The sequence below is a fragment of the Urocitellus parryii genome, chromosome 11 (genome assembly GCF_045843805.1).
Source record: "Urocitellus parryii isolate mUroPar1 chromosome 11, mUroPar1.hap1, whole genome shotgun sequence".
NCBI lineage: Eukaryota > Metazoa > Chordata > Mammalia > Rodentia > Sciuridae > Urocitellus > Urocitellus parryii.
This window is the reverse complement of record NC_135541.1, coordinates 114,799,646-114,818,143: the sequence shown is the minus strand read 5'-3', so window position 1 is coordinate 114,818,143 and position 18,498 is coordinate 114,799,646. Positions and strand designations below refer to the sequence as shown.

General features: G+C 42.7%; 1 protein-coding gene across 3 annotated transcripts; it reads left to right on the top strand.

The window, feature by feature from the left end:
* The first annotated feature begins 10,281 nt into the window (after positions 1-10,281).
* Positions 10,282-14,810, top strand: Fcrlb (Fc receptor like B). 3 transcript variants are annotated; one of them, XM_026381466.2, is made up of 6 exons: positions 10,282-10,312; positions 10,585-10,605; positions 10,950-11,204; positions 12,746-13,012; positions 13,625-13,915; positions 14,201-14,810. In XM_026381466.2, the coding sequence occupies exons 1-6, from the start codon at positions 10,282-10,284 to the stop codon at positions 14,614-14,616; spliced, it is 1,281 nt and encodes a 426-aa protein (XP_026237251.2). In that variant the 3' UTR covers positions 14,617-14,810. The 3 variants fall into 3 exon arrangements, with proteins under 3 accessions (XP_026237251.2, XP_026237252.2, XP_026237253.2); XM_026381467.2 differs by having other exon boundaries at positions 13,770-13,915; positions 14,201-14,344; XM_026381468.2 differs by lacking the exon at positions 10,585-10,605 and having other exon boundaries at positions 13,770-13,915; positions 14,201-14,344.
* The last annotated feature ends 3,688 nt before the right edge of the window (positions 14,811-18,498 follow it).

The following is an 18,498-nucleotide window of genomic DNA, read 5'->3' as shown; positions in this document are numbered from 1 at the left end:
ATAACATTATATTACATTGCCAGATTATCAATTGTTTTAATTTGGTACTGGGGATTGGACCTAAGGGCACTTTACCACTAAGCCACATCTCCCATCCTATTTACTTATTTTGAGATAGGGCTTCACTAAGTTGCTAAGGCTGACCTTAAATTTGTGATCCTCCGGTTTCAGCCTCCCAAATGACTGGGATTACAGGCATGTGCCATAGTGCTCAGCTGTCTCTGAAATACTTTTTAAAAGTATGTATGAATCTTTGGTACCATCATAATATGTTTTTCTATTCTTGGACTACTATTTACATTCTCAACCAATGAGAGCTAGCCTGGCAGACTCTACAGTAACATTTGGTCAATGGATTAGCATACCATGTTATAATGGCCTCTGCCCATGGATGTTCTATCTGAATTAAGTGGTATGAAGTTTTCACTGTAGCCTTCCTTTGTGCCGTTTATTCTGAACAGTTTTAACCTACAACAATTTACAAAATATGTGCACATGATCCTTCTAGATATGCCACAGAAAAATGAAGGAATAGAATTATTCTAATTCTAACATAGATTTATGGTGGTTCTTAGCATTTTCAAGGGGAAGGATCAAAAGGCAATGGGGAATTGGTGGAAGTCCATAATACCACTACAGTCTGAGAGGGCTGATTAACAATTGTGTGAGTAAGAGTTCCAAGAAATGACCAGAGACATATCATGACTTTGGCAGATGTAAAAAAGAAATGGGAGCTAGGCAAAGGTTGTGACACAGTAGTTACTGTGTCACACACAGTCATTGTAATCCTAGTGACTTGGAAGTTTGAGGCAGGAGGATCACAAGTTCAAAGCCAGACTCAGCAATTTAGCAAAGTACTTAGCAGCTCAGAGAGACCCTATCTCTAAATAAAATACAAAAAAAGGGCTAGGGAAGTGGCACAGTGGTTAAGTGCCCCTGGGTTCAATCTCTGGTACCAGGAAAAAAAAAAAAAAAGGAAATTCGACTGCCAATACTGTGCTGGGTATATTTCCAAAAATATACTATGTCATGATCATTCTACAAGGAGTTGTTTTCAGTTAATGATCCCATTTTTATGAATGCATTCTGTAAGCTCATGTTAAACAGAGAATTCACTTACAGATAATAAAAACTATCAGTTCAGTGGGGCGGGGGAGGAATGCATTTAGCTGGCTGAGATGAGTTTCACTTCTGTGTTCCTCATCCAACTGTGCATGTTAACTTAACAACCAGTGGAAGCTATTTAGGGAAACACGTGAGGGAAGGTGCATGCAGAGTTTCTTCACCTTCTCTGGGTGCACCACACTCCCAGCATCTCTTTGTCTTCACTAGTGATTAGATCAATCTCCAGTTCCTCTTTTCCTGGAGGTCAGGGGGTAGGGCTGAAAATTCTCAGCCTCTAATAACAGGGTTGGTTTCTTTGGCAACCACCCCCATCTTCCCAGGAGTTGCCTCATATGCGTAAATTCCACAACAGTTTTTTTCTTATAAATAAGAAAAGATGTTCCTCTCACCTGTAACACTTAGGACTTTCTCTGGGTTTTAGGAATTGTCAGGACCCAGGTACAGAGGTCAAACATATTTCAGACTGTGTCACATACATCTGATATCCAGTAAAGTTGAATATTTGCATAGCCTATCACCTGGCATTCCATGCCTAGGTGTAAATCCCCAAGAGAAATTTTAGCATATATGTATCAGAAGTCAGGTATCATAATGTTCGAAGTAGTACTATTTGGAAAAGCAAAATTTTGGAGTCAACTCAGATGTCCACCAATAGTAAAATGAACAAGTTGTGCTATTTTCACAGAATGGAATGCTATCTAGCAGTAAAAATGAAAAAACCATACCTATAATGCAGCAACATAAAAGAATCTCAAGAATATAAACACCAGGGGCTGGGGATGTGGCTCAATCGGTAATGCGCTCACCCGGCACACTTGGGGCACTAGGTTCAATCCTCAGCACCACATAAAATAAAATAAAGAAGTTGTGTCTGCCGAAAACTGAAAAATAAATATTAAAAAATTCTCTCTCTCTCTCTTCTCTCTCTTAAAAAAAAAGAATATAAACACCAGGTGATAAAAACAAACATGCAGTAAAAGATCCTTTATACAATGTTTAAAAACAGGTAAAACAAAGGAACATATTGTTTAAGTATTCACATACATACATACATATGATAAAACTTTTGAAAAACAAAAACAAAAAGGCACACAAGAAATTAAAACACCAAAGTCAGAATAGTAGTTATCTCTGAGGACTGCACATAAGCAGATATAGATTATTAATTTTTTTCCTCTTCTCTGATAGGCATTGAGGGCTCCTTAAAAGGAGAAATAAATATATATATGATATATTTATGTATAAGTATATGTTTATATACAAATATATAAACAAAAAGTATATAAAAAACATCTGTTATATATAAATAATATATGTGAATATACAAATATACATTTAAATATAAATATAAACATAAATATTAAATATATTTTAATATAAATATATGTCAAAATTTTATATATGTGGATATATATGCATACATATATGTTATATATTATTCAATTCACTTTATGTTTCTACCTTGGCTTTCTCTTAGAGGGAATAGAAAGCCAAGTTTATTACTTACAATGTGGAGTAGTTCTTTCCTTCATTTCCTTCATTCTTTCAGAAAGCTCCTTCTGCCCCACCCAGCAGCCCAGCATAGAAAACTTAGATTCAGTTACAACTTAGATGAGGACTAGGAAGGAACAAAATGACCTGCTAGACTCACAAGGGGAATTTAAACAGTGTGTGAGTTGGGATAGGGCTTATCCTTGCTTTGCCTCCTTAAAATTTTTCTTCCTTTTTGGTGCAAACTCTTCCCTTTTAGAGTAAACAAGTGGGAATTCTTAGGAATATGGAAGTATAGAATGCTGTCTTCCTGAAAGAACTCTTTCTGGCAAACACTGCTAGTTTTCACTCACCATGTGTGAATTTTTCATAAAGGTAAAGGTTTTCAATTTAAAGAAATGTTCTGCTCTCTAGTCTAAAATAGGCCTTTATATTTCATTGGTATTTGAAATGCCTTTCTCTTATTCAAAAGCTTATATTTAAGAATAACAATTTTTAAAACACCTCTATTTGGAAAAATAAAAACTTGTTTGGCAAAGTTACAAAGTTAGGAAATACCAGATGTTGCCTGGCACAAGGAACACATGCTTATAATTTCCCCTACATAGGAGGTTGAGGCAGGATTATGACAAGTTCAAGGCCAGCCTGGGCAACTTAGTCAGACCCTGTCACAAAATTTTAGAAAAGTCGGGAGGGAGCTGGGGATATAGCTCAATGGTAGAGTGTCCCTGGGTTCAATCCAGCACTGCAAAAATACATATAAACATACATACAACATACATATATACCAAATGTTGATGACAAGAAGGAGTAGGAATGTTGGGAGCCATTAACATGAGTATGCACTAATGCAAACATTTTGAGAATAATATCACAGTATTCAGTCTTTCTTTCTTTGGCCCACAAACACTTACTCAGTGCATGCTATGTGCTGTCACTATTCTAAGTGATTGTTATGGTTTGGATGTGCAGTATCCCCCCAAAAGCTCATGTGTGAGACAATGCAAGAAGGCTTAGAGGAGAAATGATTGGGTTATGAGAACCTTAACCTAATCACTGAATTAATCCCTTAATGGGATTAACTGAGTGGTAACCTAAAGTCGATAGGGTATGGCTGAAGGAGGTGGATCACTGGGGGCTTGCCTTTGGGGCATGGTGAGCGGAGTCTCTTTGCTGCCTGGTCATCATGTGAGCTGCTCCCCTCCACCACATGCTTCCACTATGATGTTCTGCCTAGAGCCCCCAGGAATGGAGTCTGCTATGAAGTGATACCTCTGAAACCGTGAGCCCCTAAATAAACTTCCTTCTCTAAAATTGTTTTTGGCAGGTATTTTAGTTACAGCAGTGAAGAGGCTGATTGAAACAGTGATATAGCAAGGAACAAGAAAAAGAAATTCCTGCCTTCATGGGGTTTACCTTCCAATGGAGGAAAATCTACCACAAAAAGATACAAAGGTAGGGATAATAGATGCTATGAAAAGAAATAAAACAATATGCAGAGCCAGAGAACAATGATGAGGGGACACTATTTTAGATTATGTGATTAGTGACTATCTCTCTGAGGAGGTAGTATTTGAGTGAAGTGAGGAAGTGAAACTTGCAGTGATCTGGGAGAATAAGAATCTTTCAGGCAGAAAGAACAGCAAGTGAAGCACCAGAGCAAGACTAGGTGTGGAATTTTCTATGAACCATTATAAACAACACTGTGTGACTTGACCAGAGTGAGGCAGAAAGTCAGAGGAAATAATGTCAAGGGTCAAGTAAAGGCCCAGTCTGTAAGGCCTTATAGACCATGAGTAAATATTTGGGCTTTATTGTCAGTGCACCTTTGAGGGACAGTAACACAATATGGTTTACATTTTTAAAGTATCTCTCTGGATACTTGGTGAAAAAATAACCACAAGGAAAGATATGTAGAAGATAGAGTCATCAGGATTTGCCAGTACATTAGATCTGCTTTTGGAGTGTGCATGAAATTCATGATCATAACACTACAGTCTCACTCCCAGTTATGCATCCCATGAAAACATATCAGCTGTTCTGCAGGGAGCATCAATCATAGCCTCATCAGCACTAATTTAGAGGTGGCCTTCTAGGTGCTGCCCTGTTCTAATCCGGTTATGTGAACTGGTTCATTCAGTCCTCACAATATGAACCAAGAGGTTCAATGTGGCATTGTTTATGGTAGCTCAGGGTTGATTAGCAATCAGGGCTTTAGGGTAACGGACAGGTCCAATGTAATGGAAACATTGTGGAATACTGGGGCAGTCAGAAGCAATAAACAAGATGCAAATAGAGAAAAATGTCTGAATCTTAAACACATAGAACTGATTTTTAAAAGTAAAAGATAAAATGGTATATTTAGAATACAATACTATTGTTATGGTTTGGATCTTGAATACCCTTGAAAGCTCACCTGTTGAAGCAGAGGTGGTACTTTTGGGAAGGGATTGGACCATGAGGACTCTGGCCTCATCCATGGATTAATCCATTTGATGGAGTGCATTAATACATTTGAATATTCCATCTGATAGCTGGGCAGAAATGTTGGGCAGGAACCTGGTGTGTGGTGCATGCCTGTAAAACCAGCAACTCCAGAAACTGAGGCAGGAGGATAGAGACAAGAGGAATGCAAATTCAAGGCCAACCTCTACAACTTAGCAAGACTCTGACTCAAAATAATAATAATAATAATAATAATAATAATAATAATAATAATAGACTGGGGATGTGCTCAGTGGTAAAACACCCTTAAATTCAATCCCCCATGTCAAAAAAAAGGAAAAAATAAATAAATGTTGGGCAGGATAGTTTTCTTTTCTTTCTTTCTTTCTTTCTTTTTTTTTTAAAGAAATTTATCATCACACAAAGCAGAGAAACAAGAGGCAGACTTTTCTCAGGTTGGTCAGATAAAGGCCACGAAACTCCATCACTGGTCATGAAAGACAAACAATATTCCTGGAAAATGTAGTCCATCTTTTAATTCTTTTAATTCACAAGCAGGACTCAGACCAGGTCTTTGAGGCCAAACCTGAGTCAGACCCAGACCTTAACACGTTGGGAGTGAATGCTGTCATCTCACAAATCCTTCTCTGGGATGGGAAAGCAAAGACTAACCACTTCCCTATGCAAAAGGAGTACCAACACACACTGTGGGTGCCTGGCAGGTGATGGAGGCCACAGGGCTCCAGTTACAGTATTGAAGGTGACTAAAGCTTGGGCAAAGGCCCTGGACAGGTTTAGAAGTACAGCACAAAGCTTCAAGCTTCCCCGACACCTGGAATTAATGTGGACGTGTGAATGAATCAGGTTAAGTTCAGGCAAATGGCGCCTATCTAAGGGATCTCCTCCAGTGTCATTGCACTAAACAAAAAAGCACCCCACTTCCAGGATATTAGGGTGTCTTCCCCATGTGAACTTCGTGGTACCTGAGGAAAGGCATTTGGCTGGTAGCTTTCTCATATTCAACACATTTATAAGGCCCTACTCCAGTGTGAAATCTGGTGTTGAATGAGGCCAGAGCTTTTGCTAAGATTTTCCACACTAAAGACCCTCTCAGGCCTTTCTCCAGTATGAACTCTCCTATGGTCACTGAAGTTGGAGTGCACATTTGCTGCACTCATAGGGCCTTTCTTCAGTAGGAACTGTGTGGTGTTTAAGGAATGCAGACCTTTGGCTAAAGGATTTCCCACTTTCACTGCACCCATAAGACCTTTCTCCAGTGTGAACTCTCAGGTGTAGAATAAGGCTGCAGTACTACTAAAGGATTTCCTACGTTCACTGCACTGATAAGGCCTTCATCCAGTGTGTATGTTCTGGTGGTTTAGAACACTGGAGTTGTAGGTAAAGAATTTCCCACACTCATAAGGCCTTTCTCCAGTGTGGATACTATGCGGTTGCAGGAGTGCAGAGCTCTGGCTAAAGAATTTCCCACATTCACTACACTTGAAAAGCCTTTGTCCAGTGTGAATTCTGTGATGTTAGATCAGGATGGATCTTTGGATAAAGATTTCCCACATTCCCCACACTCAAAAGGCCTCTCTCCAGGGTGAACTTTCCAATGGTTATTGAGGCTGTAGGTCTGGGTAAAGGATTTACTGCATTCACAGCATTTATAAGGCCTTTCTCCAGGGTGAACTCTCCAATATTGAAAGAGGTGGCTAAAGGACTTGCCACACTCTGAGCACTTATAAGGTCTTTCTCCAGTGTGTACTCTGGTGTTTAATGAGACTGGAGCTGTGGGTAAAGGATTCCCTATACTCTCTGCACATGTAACATCCTTCTCTGGTGAGGGCTCTCTAATGCTGAACAAGTGTGTGTTTGGGGATGAACACTTCATCACATTCTTCCCAGTTACAATGAGCTTTCCCCTGTGAGAGGCAGCTCATTTAAAAAAATTTTTTTTTAATTTGTTCTAATTATTTATACATGACGATAGAATGTATTGCTATTTGACTTTTCCACAGGAAGAAGAAGACTGTTGATGGAGAAATTCCAAGCTTGTCCGGAAATCATTTCCAACCTCTCTGCATATAAAGGCCTTTCTGGTTCATGGAATTTATAGCTCTTCACAAATGAGGTTCTGCCCATATCACTTCTGAATGGCTTCTCTCCAATATGCTGATTCTTGTGCTGATAATTTGTACTGAAATAGAATTGTTTCTCACATGCTCAACACATGCACATTTTCTGCTTGTGGTGTGCTTCCTTATGCTCAGCCAAGTGAAGGGTGACTTTTAAGATAAGGCCACACATCTCACAGAGGTTGGTGTCTTGGAGAGATAGAACTGACTTGGGAGTCTTAATCTGTGACACTCCCTCTCACAGAAACACTCTGCTCAGAAGTTGCCTCCTCATCCTCTATTCCACACTACCAACCTGTTCAGGAAGCCTAACAGCATTCCTCAAGCAAGAAACCCAGTCCACGTCCCCTCACCCTGTCCTGCACCAACATGGGATCCTGTGGGAAGAGGTGGGCCTTGGAAGAACGCATCTCCCAAGCGGCTCCCCAAGCCCCAGCGGACTATTTGCCTAGGTGCTTTTGTCACTGTGCCTACCGCCTGCGGGTGGGACTCAGGGAAAGGATGCCGCCTCAGGGTGCCTTTGTTCTAATTAGTTATACATGATGATAGAATGTGCTTTGACACATCATACATAAATGTAGTATAATTTCTATTCTTTTGGTTGTACATGATATAGAATCACAGCAGCCGTGTAGTCATAGGGTAATAATGTCCTATTAATTTATTTTTTAAACTTCTCTTTAGTTACATACAACATCAGGATACACTCTGATATTATCACAAATGTATGGAACTCAACCTGCTGCAATTCAATCCCCAGCCCTTCTCCCCCACCATCCCACTTCCCCTCCTTTCACTCCACCTCTTTCTCTTCAAACCCTTTACAGTTTACTGGGGTTTTGTTGTTGTTGTTGTTGTTGTTAATTAATTTGTGTCCTGTGGATACATCTGATGCTGAGACCCACTGTGCCATATCTATGCATGCTCATATGAAAGTTCAGATGAGCAGGCTATTTTTTTTTTAGTCAAATTTTGAGTCCTGTATGATGTGAATTCTACAGTTGATTTCTGAGTTTTCCAGGAAAGTCTACATAGCACATAAATCTTGGATGTAGACAGGTTTCTTCTGGAATTCAGGAAAAGGACTAAGACCTGTGCTCTAGGTGATGAGGAGCCAAATTAGAGTCCACTGTACAAACCAAGAGGATAACTGACAGGTGCTTTACATTTTAAAAATTTTTATTATTTTTTTTTAAATTAATTGAACCCAGTTACATTCCTAACTCTTTAAAAAAATTTTTCTTTTGTTTTATTTGAGACTTGGTCTTGCTAACTTCACTGGCCTTGAACTTGTGATCCTTCTGCCTCAGTCTCCGGAGTTGCTGGGATCATAGGCATGTGCTACTGCACCGTGGCCAGCTGCAATACATTCTTATCATGCAGGGAATGGCCTGTTGGCAGAAGCCAGACCTCTGTATAGGCAGTGTGGATGATGTGAGGAGCCCCCATACTGGTCCCAAGATGAAGAGCCAGGCAGGGTGCAGGGAAGCACAGAAGCATTGCCCACCCCAGGCACTCATAGTAGACCGTTGATCATCTCTGCTCCTAGTGTCTATTTTTATCTCCCTGCCCTATTCCTGAGAACCTTATCCAATACTTCTCTACTTTTCAGACATACATGACTATCTTTTTTTTTTTATCAAAACTTGCTCTCAAAACAGGATATGAAGTGGCCAGCATAATTTAAATGACCACACCCTAAGATGTATTTGCATTTTTAACAAGGAATGGTACATTGAGCAAAAATTTTGAGGGAATTTTCAGAGTGGAATTTTGGGCATTAACAAAAGAGGAGGATGAGTTATGTTCATGTACCATTATGTAACAACAAGTCCCACCACTATATAATTATAATATACCAATATAAATATAGAGAAAAAAGAAGGAGGATGCTATCTTAATAAGTTGACAGTGTCTGATAACTGATCTCCTTCCTGCCAGAGTTCCAAGAGAAGGAGGTGCCTTTCTTTTAAACAGCCATCGATGAGGGCAAGAGAGATTCTAAGCAGATATACTATCAGGTTGGAAACTTCATTAAGTATTTACATGAAAATTCAGGTTCCCCATTGCTCAGATATGGTCACATGGCTCAGAGAGCACAAGAAGTAGAGCCAGGAGGTTGGATCTGAGAAACTTCCGAAGGTCTGGTGCAGTGACTTCTCTACTGCAGGTCAGGAGTCCTGGGACTGAGATGTGGTTGGGGAGGGGTTGCAGGACCCAGTGGAAGGAAGGGAGGAAGGAAGAAAGGAAGGAAGGAAGGAAGGAAGGAAGGAAGGAAGGAAGGAAGGAAGGAAGGAAGGAAGGAAGGAAGGAAAGAAGGAAGGGAGGGAGGGAGGGAGGGAGGAAGAAGAGGAGTTGCCACAAGGTGAGGTCATTAGGGTGAGTAGGAAAGAAGAGTTTTCTAATTTCTGAGGGTTTAAATTTTCAGGAAGAGCGAGAGAGAAAACACATTATACTCCTGTCTCTGGAGAATTAGATGGCAGGGGCATGGGAGGGTGGTCAATGAATCTACTCATTTGTGGGAGAATGTCAATTCTGGTGCAGGAGACCCAACATTGACCTCTCTAGACCTGTACCAATGTCTGACATCTGGGAGGGAGCAGAAAAAGCCCTAGGTGGACCTTGTGGACAAGAGGATGTGTCTTCCTCAACTGAGGATTATAGGGTTGGCTGGTGGAGAGGGAGTGGAACATAGTGGAATGTTGATTGGAGCCTGAAGATGTCAGGGTTACCTGCAGGAGCCTGGCGTTCTATGAGACTCTCTTGTGCTATAGAAGGCCTAAGTTCTGCATGCCCTCTCTACAGAAGTCAGGGTTGGCCTGAGCTGGGAAGGCTAGGTATCAAGGTAGTGGATGGGACAGACAACACTTGATGTTTGGGATACTTGAGGGTAGAAGGTAACATATTCATATTCTGTCTCCTGCTCTTTTTAGTCTACCATCTTCGGGATCTAGGAATGGGCGGGAAAAACAGCAGTGTCTCCTAGTACTCAGAGGTCAGCCACTGCCACCTTTTCTCTTTCTACCCATAAACCATGCCAGCACATTTCCATCCTTCTGCAGCTGCTGCAAGCAGACACACCATGTGGGCACTAACAGCCCTCTTTCTCCTAGGTAAGTTTTCAAATGAGCACCAGAAGGGCTTTGGGTGGTAGAGAATAGTTTGGGGCAGGATGTGTGGGAAAGGGGAAGTGGTCATTCAATCCTCAGATTTCAAGTGTTCATTATCTATTTTTGAAGAAGAGAGCAGGGAGCTTTTGCAATGCTGGGGTAACTGGGGACAGAAGAAAAACCTGCTTTGAGATCTTTGATCTTTCCTTTGGTCAAGAATCTTTCCTTCCTCTCATCTCCAACACTTCCCTCTTTCCTTCTTTTTTGTTTTGCAGTTCAAAGCAGTGGGCAAGCTGGTGAGTCTGAATGCATCCCTCAACCCAATTTTCTAAAACCTCCACTCCAATCTCCCTAGGTAATCTGCTTGGGTAAACTCCCCACTTTTTGGCTGTTCTGAAATAGTATCTCTTTTCACTCTTCTTCAATCCTTGACCAAGTTTGCTTGTAGAAATGGGTGCTGATTGATGAACTGTTGGTTTGTAGCCCAATGAGTGTGGTCTCCCTTCCTGTGGGGTGGGTTAGTATGTGAGCTGGGCCCTGGAAACTAGGGTTTTCTAAAATTTCCCAACCTCAGGACACATCTTTGATGTACCTCATCTTGTTTCTCTTTCCTATGGTGCCCCTTCCCACACATCCCCAGCTACACTGGAGAAGCCCATATTGTCTCTACACCCACCTTGGACCACCATCTTCAAGGGGGAGCGGGTAACCTTGCGATGTGATGGATACCACCCTGTGTTCCTGGAGCTCCGGCCTATCAACACTCTCTGGTATTTGGGCCACCTACTTCTGCCCTCCCATAAGAAGAGCATCGAGGTACAGACACCAGGAATATATCGGTGCCAGACGCGGGGAGCACCTGTCAGTGACCCCATTCATCTCTCTGTATCTAATGGTGAGTGGTCTGAGCAGAGGGGAGAGAGCACAGGGACCTCCTCTGGTGATATTGGCCTTCCTATGGGGGAGCGCACTTGTCCATTCCCAAGAGGCAGGAAAAGAGGGTCACACTGAGGACTACTTGAGTCTCTGGAGTAGGCAGGAGTCTGTGCAGTGCTGAGGGAGAGATGAAGTAAGGTTTGCCTGGCTCAAAGTTCCCCCTTAACCTTTTGCCACAGTGTGAAACCAACATTTCTGTTTGTTTCTCAGATCAGATCAGAAGAGCAAGAGTTTTGAGGGCATAGGATACTGGATGAAGAACTCGGGGGGCTGGGCAGGAAAAAAGTAGATCAAAGCAGGAAAAGTAAGTTTCCCTGGCCAGTCTGAGCACAGCAAGAGGAATTAGTCTCAGCTGGAGTGCAATACTTCTCTGTATATCAGTATTCATATCAGTAATGTAGGGACGATAATATGTCTGTCTCTTTGACTGTTGTGATCATTAAAAATGAATTATGAAATATTATTAAAGAAAAAACAGCAACTGAACAGTGCACTTAATCAAAATTTAATTAGAGGCATGTATACACATGCACAAAGGAGTCAACTGAGAAATTGGAAATATTTGAAGGGTTTCAAAATATGATAAGAAAAGGAATAATAATTTGTTCACTAAGATACAGGATTGGCCACTTCATAGGGAGTATCATATAAATCTTAGCGTGGTGGGTCACAATTTATATTTAAAATTTAAGGGTGTCACCTAATGTTCAAATTAGCAACTTATACTTGAAAACAAGCATATACTGACTACAACACACAATGGTTTGAAGTTCACAGACTGAGAGTGGCATGTGGATTGTGGCTATTACTCGCAGAATTCTAAAATGGCATGTAGTATATGTTAGGGCTATTAAGGGCTATTATATGTTAGCTATGATGCTGATGGTGATTGGATAAATATGTGGTGCTTTGGGAGATACCTAAGGCTGTCCTAGGGTGTTACCACAGTGCTCTTCAGGATATAGGTCTAAATCTAGACACACAGGACAAATAAGACTCAACTGAAATCTGTGAAGAAGGGGCTTACTGGCTGAGGAAATAGCAGATGCAAAGGCCCTGGGTTCAGAGCACAGCCAGTTTTCTCAGCAGTTCAGTATGGTTGGAACTTAACCTGTGTTGAGCGAAACGTGGGGAGGGTAAATAAGAAATGCCACAGAGAAGAACACTGAAGTAGGTGCTGAGGAAGGAACCAGGGGACCAGGTTGGGAAGGCCTGAAGTCATTTTAAAGAGTTTAAGCTTAATTCTGATGGGCTAGACCCAAAGAAAGCACATCTTTGCCTCCCTAGTACTTAAGGAGAAACTGTTTTTTTCTCCTTCCTCCCGACTCTAACTAAGCCTTCTGCTCTATGAGACTGTCACCTGCCAGTTACCCAGCAAGACCAACTGGTTCAGGAAAGGGGGAAGGAGGTGGTGGGGAGGAAAAGGAAAGCAGCTGAGAAGAGGAGACCAGCAGGGCTGGATTTACTGTGAGGCAAACCTTATCTGCTGGTCCGTTGTAGACTGGCTGATTCTGCAAGTGCCCTATGCTGCGGTGTTCGAGGGCGAACCGCTAGTTATGCGCTGCCGCGGCTGGTACGACAAGGTGGTCTACAAGCTTCACTACTACCACGAGGACCAGGCTGTACGCTATTTCCACTCTAGCACCAACTACACAGTGTTGCAGGCGCGTGCGAGCGACAGTGGGCGTTACCAGTGTTCTGGCACCATGCGCATCCCGGTAGAGAGCGCGCCCATGTTCTCCTCCAAGGTGGCTGTGACCGTGCAAGGTAGGGGAGACTTGGGGTCCGGAAACGCTGGGAAATTCTGGAACAGGAACAGTGAGGGGAAAGGTGGAGGCGGGGTTAGAGCAGCTGCTACTGGTGGGTTTCTCAGACCACAGACGATTGAATGCATGAGAGACCTTGTAGGCTGGTGTCATTCTCCATTCCCCGCTTCCCAGCTTCTTCTGTTCGGGGACCCCACAGTCCCAACAAGTAGGCCAGCGGCAGTGGTACAGGGCGCTAAGCTACTAGGACGAGGGCTCAGCTTCCGAGCACCCCGCGTGGCAGGTGCAGCGCTCCCACTTCTAGGCTGGAGAATACAAGCTGAGTGGCAGTTGGGTGGTGGCCTGAAGCATCTGGTCTGGTCCTGATTCCCTTTAACCTTTTAAGACTCTTCGTAGACTCGGATCCTCTGCCCCACTTTTCAAAAATCTTTCCTCCCTCACTCCACGTGTACACACAGGCTACACTTGGGTCTCTGGGTCCGCTAGGTCCAGTGGGAGGGGAGGGGAGGGGACCCCCGGAAAGGACAGGTTGACCTTGGTTTCTCCCTTGCCGGGCTCCATTCCTGTCGAAACCCAAAATGCACTTTCCGCCTCTGGGCTGCCCTCTCTGCAGAGCTGTTCCAGACACCAGTGCTGAGGGTTATGCGCCCTCAGGAGATCCGCGGCGCAGCGCACCGCGGGGTGGTCCTGCGCTGCGAGACGCGCCTGCACCCACAGAAGCGCGACACGCCACTGCAGTTCGCCTTCTACAAGTACAGTCGCGCTGTTCGCCGCTTCGACTGGGGCTCTGAGTACACGGTCCCAGAGCCCGAGGTCGAAGAGCTTGAAGCGTACTGGTGCGAGGCGGCTACCGCCACTCGCAGCGTCCGGAAACGGAGCCCTTGGCTGCAACTCCCAGGGCCGGGTGAGTAATCGCCCTCCTTACTGGCACGCCCACCCACCGCCGCAGCCCGGCCTCCTCCTCTGCGCACTCACGGGTCGCCTTTTCTCCGTCCCCTGTCCGCCCCTTGTCTTCCAATCTCCACATCCTGGTCCTGTTTTTCTCACCTCAGCGCCACCTCTCTTCCTTGCTGCTATTCAGGTCCTCGTCGTTCCCCTTCGCCAGTCCCAAGTTTCTCCCCCGACCCCTGCGCCCAGGGCTGACGATTTCAGCCGTACATCAATCACTTGGTGTGTGTCGTGTTCACAGGCTTCCCTCTGGATCAGGCGTCCACCACCGCTCCAGCTCCACAAGCTGCAGCCTTCGCTCCAGGTAACAAGCCGTTCTCCTTCAGAAAGCCCCCAGTGTCCAGATCGGTCCAGTCCGTCACCTCCATCCCAAACGCCACCTTAGCTGGGCTGCAGTTCCCAGGAGGCAGCGCCCCCACTGTTGAGTCACCCGCCTGCGCTCCGCCGACGCTCTTGGAACAATCCGCTGGAGCTCTGAAACCCAATGTAGACCTTTTGCTCCAAGAAATGCAGCTACTCAAAGGCCTTTTGAGCCGGGTGGTTCTGGAATTGAAGGAGCCACAAGTCCTCCCAGAGTTCAAGGGAACACCCGAAACCCCCACTTCCCACTTTGCTTTGAGTCGGGGAACCCTGGAGACGACTCCTGTGGAGAGCTGAATTACGGATACCTTCTTCTCTCCAGGTTCATTTTCTCAGATCTCTCCTACTTCCCCTAGCGCGCAGACCTTTCTGAGCTATCTCTGCGTCCCTTTGTTTTGCTGTGGTTTTAAAAGAAGTCCGTATAAAGTGTGGTGGTTGATGATTTCGACCTCACACAGCAGCTGGTAACCACAAGCATTGTCTTTGATGTGTTCCTGCTCACAGAATTCCGTTTGAGAAGTAGAAGATGTTATTTTACTTCATTGTAGTTTCCTTTTGGAGTGAACTTAGTCATCCTTAGCTAATATTAAGTCTAACGTACGTATTTCTGCATAAGTCATTTTTTTGGTAATTAAATTCATTGAGGTCACTAAAAAACACTAGAACATTTTGGGGTTAAGATGGAATTATTCATAATTATTTTACTTCTCTGTTAATATTAAAGACTTTCAGCCCTATTACTGGTGTGTTTATATCTTCAAAGTTATGGGTTCTAATTACTTTCAGAGTGGGAAAGTTATTTGTGTGGGCTTTCCATTCCTAAGTTATGAAGGTCGGCGTTCACCTAGATGCACCCCCTGTCCTCACGCACACCCATTGCCCCCATGCAGCCACTGATGGGCTCTGAGAGCACCAGGCAGGTGGGCCATACTAATCTTAATGAAAAATTAAACAAGTGGCATCTTTTGCATTGAGACATCTCTTTGAAGAAAGTTTTAAAACAAATCCTCAAAATTGCTGAATCCACATTTTTAGTAGCATTTTTCTTCTTTAAAAACCATTTTAACATTAACACACAGCTATATAAATGTGTTTAGATCTAGATCCCACCCTATGTGGAGACTTCATGAAGGAAGAAAAAGGGGAGGTCATTTCAATTACAATTTTAGGAGTTTTCTCACTGAAAGTCTAATTTCCACAGCTCCTCTGTCTACTGTAGCCATGGATTCTCTGCAGAGCTGGTATGACTTGATCTAAAGAGTTCTTACTCTCTTTAGATCCACACTCTTCTTCAATTAAGTTTACCTGTGAAAGCTGAGAACTAATAACAATTGTATTCCACCATTCTTGTGTTTTAAAGATTTTCAGTCCTATTCCATTTTCCATTTCTTTCTGAATGATTAAAATAACATTCACACTTTCACCATATTATTCTTAAAATTACTCTTCACCATATTGTTATTACAAAGTCACTGTAATTATCCAGGGAGGCAAGCAGGTGCACACAAATTATAATGCAATGTGATGAATGCCCTATGAAAAAAACCATAGGAATTCAGAAAAGGAAACTGGACCTTGGAAGAAGAGCAAGAATTCACCAAGAGGAGATGTGAGACAGATTGAGGGGTAGGGCAAATAGGCTGAGAATCCAAAGGCACAGGGACATGAAAGACTGTTGTGTGTTTGTGGACCTACAAATAGCTGGGAGAGGTTAGAGAATTCTGTGTGTTTATTTTAGGGGGGAGGTGGCAGAGACAAATATAGAAAAGTAGGATGGGATCAGAACATGAGTGTCTTGTTTAAAAGTACTTTAGCTTGTTTGATATGTTGGATGGATATTTGGAAGCATTCCTGGTTTGAGAGCCTCAGTAAGTCTTACTGGAGGAGATGCTGATGTAAAATTAGCTAAGAAGAATCAAATCAACTGATCTCAGTGAATACTTGCTTAATTCTGAGAATGTCCTGGTCTCTAGCTTAGGAATCTAGTCTTTGTATGTCTCAGATTTCCAGACTTCTTTCCTTCCTTTTCCTTTTCTTCTTTTCTTGTGATGTTTGGGATCAAACCCAGGGCCTCATGCGTGGTAGATGAGCATCTACCACTGAGCAACATCTCCAGCCCTGACTTCCAGCTCTCTAATCTTAACTTGCCACAACTTTCCTCCAAGGTATCCTTCACTAGCTAACTACCCTCTATTCCAGTACCCAGGCTTTTTTGCTTTTCTGATTTTTGGTTTCCCTGATGTTTCTGCCATTCCTGGTCTAGAATAGGAAGTGACTAGCGTTAGGGCCAAGAAGGTTAGTTAGTAATCATAGTATCTCAGTTCATGTGTGCATACACACACACACACACACACACACACACACACACACACACATCAGTTCATCATTTTTAAAGGGAAATAGCCATTTGAAAGAGCTGTTGTGGCAGTTCTCTTGCATTGTACCTGATTAGCAACCACAGCATTCTTGTTCCTGTATTGCAACCCACTGTTACTTAGAACTAGGGATGTGGAAATTGGGGGATATCAAGTATTTTTGGTGAGAGAATGAAAATAATTCATGACCCAACTGTCTCGTATGGGGGAGGGAAAATTGACATGCTCTATTGACTCCACTGTCTTTGAGAAGGATCAAGACCATTCCCTATGATATCTGTTAATGATATCCCAGAAAGACCTGCACTAAGGAAACAGTAGCTTTATCCTCCCTCAGCTTCTGTTTGAGGTCCCAACATAAGTTTAGGGAAACTGAAAGCTGGCTAGCCCAGGCTGTCCAAAGGAAATCTTAGACTCCATTCCTAAGTGGCAGGGATGACAGCAAAATGCTGGAAATGCCTGGGGAGGAAGCTGATTCTTTCTGGTCCTCCAATCAGTTCTGTATCTCAAACTCAGGCCTCAAACTCCAAATTTGCTGCTGTCCATATCAGATACCAGACATGGAAACCACATGTCCTCTATCAAAGAGCAAAAAGGATCCAGTCAAGATCCATTTGAATCTCAGCTTTACTCTTTTTCTGTCCTTCCTAAATCTCAGTTTCTCATCTTGACTCTATGGAAAAGCGTAAACTCTTTTACACTTACAACTTTTTTCCTAAGAGATTTTAAGTGTAGGTTAAAGTCAATTCCCTCTCCTAACATCATACTACACCTAGCCACATTGATCCCTTGCTCTTTTTCCCAACACACCACCATCCCACCATCTTTTGTGCCTCTATGACTTTGAATATACTCTTTTTTTTTTCTTTTTGGGTACTGGAGGTTGAACCTAGGGGCACTGCACCACCGAGTTACATCCCCACCCTCCCACCCCCATCTTTTAAATTTTTAAGATAGGGTCTTGTTAATTTGTTGAGACGGGCCTCAGATTTGTGATCCTCCTGTCTATGCCTCCCCAATATCTGGGATTACAGGCATGCACCACCATACCAGGCTGAATATACTTTTGTCCAATGGGAGGGCTGGGAGGCCTTTAGAGTCTAAGCTTTCTCTTCTGCAAAATGAGGTAGATAATAGTAATCTCACAGAGGGAGGCAGGCAAATAAACAGATCCTTTTATTACTAGAGTTTTTAGGATTGGGGATGCTTAGGTGCTTATAAGCACAGGGGTGAGGGCACTAAAACTGAAGAGAGGGGTGTATACAGAAATCATTTCCTGGGGAGATGACACCTGCCAGTTAAGATTAGTGGAATAAAATAACTTTTGTTATTTTAAATTATGTTGCAATGAACATTTCATGTCTTTATGCACATATCTGAATTGTTGTAGGATAAATTCCTAAAATAGAGTTGCTTTATTAAAGTATATGCATCTTTAATTAAATAAAATTAAATTTTATTTAATTTTATTTAATTAAATTTTAATTATCATATATCAACAGGATAAACTATGTATAAACTGCTAAAATAAATTTTAGCAGATATCACCAGGTTATCTCTTAAAGCAACTGTACCAATTTGCACTTCCACTAATTTTGCATGTGAGAGCTAATTTCCCCTACCGTGGTCAAGATAGTGCATAATCATACTTTCATTTCTTAATTAAACCCATAAAGCCCTCTTGATTCCTTATCTACTGTTTAGTACTTCTAGTTGGGTCCAGATGTCATTACTAGCTTTGGGTCATGCAGCACTCTGGTTGAACCATCCCCTCAGACTCAATGTTCCTGCTGGTAATGCTAAC